The 8703-nt window shown below is 41.4% G+C and overlaps 1 protein-coding gene across 1 annotated transcript; it reads left to right on the top strand.

Moving 5' to 3' along the window:
- The first annotated feature begins 291 nt into the window (after nucleotides 1-291).
- Nucleotides 292-1358, top strand: LOC124202926. Its single transcript, XM_046599447.1, has 3 exons — nucleotides 292-305; nucleotides 458-833; nucleotides 903-1358. The coding sequence occupies exons 1-3, from the start codon at nucleotides 292-294 to the stop codon at nucleotides 972-974; spliced, it is 462 nt and encodes a 153-aa protein (XP_046455403.1). The 3' UTR covers nucleotides 975-1358.
- Nucleotides 1359-8703: the final 7345 nt, after the last annotated feature.

Raw genomic sequence — 8703 nt, 5'->3', positions numbered from 1 at the left:
AGGAACCAAATTTTGCTGGCCAGAATGTTGGGGTTGTTGTTCGTGATCAAAATCATGCCTATCTTCAGCTGATGATTGTTCAAGACCAGCCCGGCCTGCACAGCAGCGGTAACATACTTAATTTCCAGTATGTTAGTAGGTTAAAAGTACTGAATTTGTCAAGTAGGGCTTTTTTCATACTTAATTTGGAAAATTTCCTACTTGAAATATTTTTTAACGTACTTACAACTCATTTTCATACTTGCAAGCACTATCTTTTTTAAATATCAAGTAGTTTAGGGAGTTGTAAGTATGTTCAACTATTTGTAAGTATTGTAAATTTGTAAGTATATTGGACGAACATACTTATACCTATTTTTCATACTTATTTTCGTCGTATACATACTTAAACAGCTAATAACATACTTGTACTTTGTACTTGTACTTTTGCTCACTTTTGAAATTTGATTGAGCTTAGCCTATATATATCGACTACTGGATTCAACTTGTTAGTCGACGAGGAAAATCCCACGTCCATTGAAGATGTGGTTGTTGCTAGTAGTAACACAACTGATGGCGTCAGGGCTGGTCTTGAACAATCATCAGCTGAAGATAGGCATGATTTTGATCACGAACAACAACCCAAACATTTTGGCCAGCAAAATTTGGTTCCTGCTGCTCATCGTGAAATTGAATCCCTCCTTTTCACTCATGGTGCTGCGTTTAGTGAATTTGAATGGGAGGCTGGCTTGCTACTTATGTTGCGACAAAGATATTTCCTGACCTACGAGGCCCTGCTCTTTGTTTCTCAGTCCATCCATGAGCATTATTCAAGAAATATGGCCATCGTTCAGGTAGAACTCTAGAATACATGTAAACTATTTGTTTAAGGAATATAACTCCTTTTTTTTCATTAATTGTGGGAAAAATTTGCTGCCCTATTTATATCTACTGAAGGAACTGGTAGTACCGAGTTTAAAGCAGCTTTCCTGTAAATCATTTTTGTGAAAAAAATGAATAAGGGCACATGCTCGCCGCTTTAGGAGAGAAAATTGAATATAATGTTTGGACATAAAAATCTCTAAGTCCTAAACCCCCCCGTTGATTAATAACGGTTATTTAATTAGTTAAATCATATCAAGAATGGCACAGCGGATCAGCATCTGACTGTGATGCGAGAGACCCGTGTTCGATTCCTACAGAAGGCTTTTCTTTTATTCAAGTAAGTATGTTGGAGGCACATACTTACATGCTTACTCGTTACTTACAAAATGTAAGTATGAAAAAACTATTTAAGTATGTTAAGCTCGTAAGTAGTTTCGTCTTGTAAGTAATCCTGGCCCACTAAAGTATGTTAAGGTAAGTATTCTACCGCTGCTGTGTGACATCATCAGTTGTGTTACTACTAGCAACAACCACATCTTCAATGGACGTGGGATCACTAGCCTCGTCGACTAACAAGTTGAATCCAGTAGTCGATATATATAGGCTAATCGATAATATGGGGCTCAATCAAATTTCAAAAGTGAGCAAAAGTACAAGTACAAAGTACAAGTATGTTATTAGCTGTTTAAGTATGTATACGACGAAAATAAGTATGAAAAATAGGTATAAGTATGTTCGTCCAAAATACTTACAAATTTACAATACTTACAAATAGTTTAACATACTTACAACTCCCTAAACTACTTGATATTTAAAAAAGATAGTGCTTGCAAGTATGAAAATGAGTTGTAAGTACGTTAAAAAATATTTCAAGTAGGAAATTTTCCAAATTAAGTATGAAAAAAGCCCTACTTGACAAATTCAGTACTTTTAACCTACTAACATACTGTACTTGAAATTAAGTATGTTACCGCTGCTGCGTTCCGTTCGAAAAAGACTCCCAACGTCCTGTTAAATTTGTCAATTAAACAAAAACTAGTTAGCGCATTTAGCCAACAGTCCCCCCCCCCCCGAATTTATTTGCTTGAAAAAAAATGGCGCGAATTTCAATTACGGCCGCCATACGATGATGTCATCTTCGGCTAATATCCAGACATTTTCATCGACAGCGGACAAATGAAATGGTGGCCTATAGGCCTACTTCGAGAGACACACAGCACACACACGACTGGTGATAAATTTCTTCCATATGCCTACGTCCACAAAAGGGAATCATTATTTTCATTTCATTTTTCTGCCCTTTCGCCCAGAGGCTACCAATATACTTCTTCTTCTTCTTGTCCGTTGATAATAGGAAGAAGAAGGAGCGATAGGAATTCAATTGGATGCCTTCGAAAAAGATAGAAAAAAATGAGTGGGCCGCTGCTGTGTGTGGGGGCCGGCCCGGGCGAGAGACTGGGCGAGGGAGCTCGCACATTCAATCGACTCGACGAGGCACTTGAGTATTGAATAGATATGATATGATGCAACTAGCCTACTCTCTTTTTCTATCATCTTTCAACACACACACACTCTCCGTCTTTTTTTTCTCCTCCCTTCTTTGCCAGCAAACTGCAGGCCAGCAGCTCCCAGCTTGCCATGTGTCCTAGTATATATACTGTGGTGGTAGTAGTAGCACTTTATCCGACAAATAACACGACCAACAAGGAAAAGATAGAGAGACACTCTGCCGAGAAAAGAGATGGAATTGGATTGAATTTTCATGTCGCCCGGCGTCCTGTAGGCCTACATCACTGCGTTTCTTTCAAATAATAATATCACACACACACAGCAAAAAGAGGAGAAGAAAGAAGAAAATATAGGCAAAGAAAAGAAATCGATTGGCTGTTGAGAAATAGAATATATGTGATAAAAGAAATTTATATATAAGAGCTGTAGGAGCCACTATATATTATTATTATTAATACGGAAGAAAAGTAGATATGTTTTTATCCAGAGAGGGTGCGAATATCTGTTGCCGGACAGCGTTGGAAATAATTGATTGATTGATTGATACAGGTAACCGCATAACAATTAAGTTAAGTCTATTGGGCGCAGCGAGTATATGTAGGCTGAATTGCATGGTTGTTTTCAGGTGGAACTAGATAAGAATGAGACACATGTAACCCTTCATGTTTTCGATTAAAAACTTCCGGTGTATTCCCAATCACTGTATACTCGTAGCTGGCCGTCCATTGGCTGGAATTCTTCGTTCGGACCGTAGTCTTTGGAATTGGATTATCTTCCAACTATGACGGATTTCACGCTCGATGTCTCTCACGGTCTCTCAGTCGTCGATCAGCTTAATCATAGGCATTACGGGCTTTATTGGCCGCTTGAAAAATAGAAAGGTAATGTTTAGACTAACACTTTGATGTAATATTGTAACATGCTAGTTACCTTCGATAAGCTCTTGGGTCTCGGCATCATATTCCACTGAATTAGGAGTAACAAAGAAAGTTTTCACGGTTCTGCTTCTTCTTCGTGTTCCTCGTCTTCTCCTTCTTCTCCCTCAGTCCGTGCAATATTTTTACTGTTAGTTTAATACTGAGTAGAACTCGGTATAGAACTTTAGTCTGTTGATATTAACTTCTGGCATAGATTCGTCTTGTTGATGGTCATCACCAGGCAGGGATTATTTCTCCAGTTTGCTGATTAGGTTGTGATGGGTTTTCCATCAAGCCTTGGGCTGAGGTTTAATCAAAGGCCAGCCGGTAGCGATGAAATAGCTCTTTTTCATTTCTAGTTCGTTGTGCAAAAAGAATTTGGCTTCTTCAACAGTGACTGTGCCGTCTTGATTCTGATCAAACGCTACGTGGGTTTGAACTTTGAAGTTCCTCGACTTGAAGCTGGATGGTGCATCTGTGGAGGAGACTTGTGCAATCCGAGAAGCTGTTGCTCATGCCTCCACCTTGGAAGAGGTAGAACGTCTATAAACCAAATGTGTTGAGGGCAGGAGTCGTACCAAGCCATTCAAGGTTCCAGCAAAAACGGATATTCAAATGATAAAATCGAGATAAAATCACATCCTTTCTTCAACTTCCTTGTTCCGGTTGTTAAAATTTTTGAATTGTCGTTGGTGATGACATGGAGTAGGAAGAGGATGAACCCATGGAGAAATGACAATGCCATTTACGGGTAAAAATTAATTTGTATCAAGCTCTTAATGTGAATGTAGGACTATATAATACAATTTGATAATTAAAAAAACGCTACCCTATAGAGTCAATTTGGTAAGAAAGAAATTTTTGAAATTACAAATTGCTCGTCTAATTTGTGTCACATGTAAAAGATGGAGAAGCGATGAAGTTTGAGCGAGTTTGGGTCATTTGAACAAAACTCTGTTATGAAAAATGCTTAGCGAAACCAATTTTCAGTCATAGAATTAGATATATCGAGATATATATGCTATAAGCGTGTATATCCTATAATAATAATAATAATAATATATTGCATTTCTATGAGGCGCACTTTTACATAAGCACAGATGATCAAATGCGCCTTTTGGCTCACGACTGAAGCAGGGAAATCATTATTTATACGCAATACGGAAAAAGTGAGTTTTAAGTGCAGTACGGAAGCGAGGAAGAGAAGAGACCGTGTATATACGTGTATTCGAAAGAATCTAGTCTGTCATTTGCGGAATGAGTCATGCAGAGAAGGCGGATGTAGGGGTGTGGTTATTTTCACCGACTCAACCCACCCTCATTCATTTTAAAAGCGCTTTTGGTTTCAAACAAAGCAAATTGTCAGAAACTAAAAGCTTTTTATAGCTAATTTTTTCCTCTTTTTTTAAGCCTAGTGGGGATAAAAAATATTGAGAAATAAAGAAGTGGGGGCTCAAACACAAAAAAAGCGACAACTAGTACAACTCTCCCCTACATGACGGGTTAGGACTTAGGACCTTCTAATTCCCTTTGTACTCTAGCGGCTCTCTTTTCTCGAACGTTTGCTGCTGCTGCTGCTTTTGTTCTTGCGAGGCTGGCATCTATTGATGTATAACCTTGCTATTCATTTTGCTTGATCACCCCATCAGGATTCAGTTGACGCGACAGGACTCATCGTTATTCTTCCCTTTTTTTTTCTTCTTTTATTTTTTACTTTCCCTTTTCTTGATTTCTTGCGATTTCTAAGCTACGGAGGATCCTAAAGCAGATAGACTCTTGAAGTCTTGACATTTGTCGGTGTTATTATGCCTGGACGGTATAAAGGGGTGCCCACTTGATTAGCCGCCACAAGTTTCGGATTCCTACTTCATCCCGTTTCAAAAAACGTGCCAAAAACAAAAAATAAAACGTTCGAAACAAATGGGGAAAGGATATGGTTTGTTTTATTTGTGCCGTGAATAAAACGCTAAGGTACGACTGCGAGCCAACTATAGATTCAGTGATCAAGTGTAGTCGACGGATTGATGTTGTGGTGATCCATCAGTCTATCCCACGTGGTTCCGGCCATTTAACTTCCGTAAGACAGAAAATATCCTTGCTCTTCTAAAATATTAGAGATGTTTACATTATTCCGGTTAGTTTAAGGGGTTTTTGTCTTTGAATCTTTCCTATGCTGACTGGTACCGTTCCCTGTGGCTGTTCCGGCTGTAGTGTGTTATTATGACTAACGTAGTGGGCCCGCTCTGCATCACTAAAGGTTGGGGATCATCTCCATGACGTAACTTTGCACTAACTGCTAAGTAGCCTATGTGGTAAGAAACTAAGAATTGTACGAATATTATTTAGACCTCACCTTCTTTAATTTGTTTTAAAACATATTCGCAAAAGGATTCCTTATCGTCTAAGACCGATGTAGCATCAATTATCAGAATGTTGTAGATGGCCGTTGTAATGGGCTTGATCCATACCACAATTACCACAAGTATTCTTATTATAGTCGTCCTAGATTATGTCCCAGAGGAAGGCTCCACCTAATCCTTACGACAAAATAGATTGAGATTTGACCGTTGCCAGGGCAGTATCGTAACATCTTTGGATTAGTTCGAGGTACGGTGTAGATACCGATCCTTTGAATACTATCCAATCCTTGTTGCGAACAGTGCTGGGAACAGGTTAATCAGCTGTAGTATAATTTTTTGTGCTCTCGGTCGGTCGGTATCCTGGACTAATGCAAATGCAAATTTAACATTTGAATGGCAGTCTCGAACAAGAAATAATTTCTAGAATACAGAAATATTGTAGTTTTTACAGGGTTAATGTACTCATGTAATTATTACTTTCTTTCATCTAACTGAATTTTTTAAAATTAAATAATAGGTTTAGAGTTCCATAATTAAATATTTATGGTCGTACTTTGATCGGATTGAATTTATTTATTTAATAATAAGTTTCGATATAGACATTTTGGTGGTTTGAATTAACTTCAAATTAGTACTGGGGCTGGACTGCGGGGGCTTTGTAGACCAGAGTGGCGGTGTAAGCTGGAGCCGGGGCAGAGTATGTGGGAGCGGTGACGGTGTAGGTGGGACCCTTTTTGGCCGGGGCAGTGTATCCTATATGTGGGAGCGGTGTATGTGGGAGCGGTGTATGTTGGAGCGGTATAAGTGGGAGCAGTGGGCTTCTAAGCAGGAGCGGAGTAGGTGGTAGCTTTGTAGTTGGATGCGGCGTATTCGGGGTAGGCCTATTTGGCTTCACCTGTGTACTTGACGTCGTCGACATATCCGTAGCTGTCGGCTCTGTAGGTGACAATTTTTCGATACGTCGTCTGCGTTTGCGCCCTGGTGGCTGCATGCAATCTGGGCTCCCGTTTTCTTGTGTAATTATCGTGTCTGTGTGATTCTTGTCGTTGCTACTTTTGGCGATTTCAATCAATCAACTCGAGTGCTACAGTTTAACGTCCTTACTGTGTATTTTTTTCCTCCGATTATGTGTTCAATCAAGTCAGTTAGGGCTTGTGTGTACAGTCGTGACAAGCTCATCTCCCTCTTGGCGACGCCACTTGTGGCGGCAAGACTTCACTATCGTGATCTTATCACCGTAAGCGGCCTCGGCCTCGCTGGCCATCGTAGGTGGCGGGGCTGTAGAGGAGGGGCTGATGCAAAGAGATCACGGCTGTTCAAATGCTGGCCACAGTTTGGGCTTGTGAATGCTCGCTCAGTCGTTAACAAGTGTGCGATGGTCCATGATCTTATTGTCTCTTCACAACTTGACTTGCTCGCAATTACGGAAACCTGGCTCTCTTCGCTGAACGGAGTCACCTGTCTCGAAGCTTGTTCCCCTGAGGGTTACTCCTCGACTCATGTTCCAAGGATGGGTAGGCGAGGTGGGGGTGTGGCGCTTATTTACAAGGACACCATACAGATTCACCCGCATCCGGCTGGTTCTTTCTCAACATTCGAACTACTGGACATCACCGTCACGGTTAAATCGGTTGCCACCCGCCTTGTGATCATCTACAGGCCTCCGGCTCGGAATAAGATCCAGTTTCTGCATGAATTCTCAGCGCTTCTTGAATCAATCGGCTCTTCGTCTTCGGGCAATCTCCTGATTGCTGGCGACTTCAATCTCCATGTCGACAGGCCAGATTCTGTGGAGCTAGAGTTCTTGTGTCTAATGGACTCCTTTCATTTGGTTCAGCACGTCTCTGCCCCAACGCATGTGAGTGGTCATCTTCTTGACCTGGTGTTTTCAAGAGCGACGAAACAAATTGTCACTTCGACGTGGGTCTCCGACATTTTCAGTGACCATTTCGTGGTTCACTGCTCACTACGACTTGCCAGACCTCAGCAGCCGACTAAGAAGGTGACCTTTCGGCCTTTCAAGTCCATCGTGATCGATGATTTCGCGAAGGATCTGGCGTCTCTGCCACTTCTTACGTGTCCAGCATCTACATCGGAGGGCTTATTGAAACAGTATAATGATGGGGTTCGGTCTACTCTGAACAAACACGCACCTCTTCAAACGAAGGTTTTCGTCATACGTCCGTCATCTCCTTGGCTGAACGAAGACATCAAGGTCGCCAGGCGCACTCGTCGTATGGCGGAGCGACGATGGAGGAAGAATCCGATTGTTGTGCATCGCCAACTACTGAGCTCTGCGAGGAATCGGCTCGGTGACCTGATGGAGAGCGCCAAAAGTTCTCACCTGAAGGGACTAATCGCTGAATGCGGTTCTGATCAGAGGGCGCTTTTTCGGCTGGTGAATGGCTTCCTGTCAAGATCGAAGGCACTTAGGCTACCTCAGCACAGTTCAAAACGGGATCTGCTGAATCAGTTCTCATCGTTCTTTCTCAACAAGACCATGGAAATCAGAAGTCAACTTGATCTTGCTCCGGTTGAAGCCGAATCTAGTCCGGAAACAACGTCTCCTGTTCCGCTGTTCGACTCGTATGTTCCTGTTGGTGTCTCTGACATTACAGAGAGAATTCTTTCTTCTTCCAACAAATCATGCTCCCTCGACCCAATTCCAACTCATGTTTTGAAAAGTGTTGTATCTGTACTCGCCCCAGCAATTACTTGTATTGTGAATGAGTCATTGATGAGTGGTATATTTCCTGATACCTTTAAGATGGCTAATGTCACTCCACTCTTGAAAAAGCCCTCTTTGTGCCCAGAACAACTTTCCAACTACAGACCTGTCTCTAATCTGTCTTACTTATCTAAGCTTACGGAGCGTGTGGTAGCTGATCAGTTTGTATCTCACCTAAACAGAAATGATTTGTATGTCCCTGTTCAATCTGCCTATAGGGCGTTTCATTCTTGTGAAACTTCTCTTATACGTGTTTTAAACGACTTACTTATCTCTGTTGACGAGGGTAAGGGGTCTGTTCTTCTTCTGCTGGACTTGAGTGCTG

The sequence above is a fragment of the Daphnia pulex genome, chromosome 9, assembly GCF_021134715.1.
Source record: "Daphnia pulex isolate KAP4 chromosome 9, ASM2113471v1".
NCBI lineage: Eukaryota > Metazoa > Arthropoda > Branchiopoda > Diplostraca > Daphniidae > Daphnia > Daphnia pulex.
This window is presented reverse-complemented; position numbering and strand designations above follow the sequence as displayed.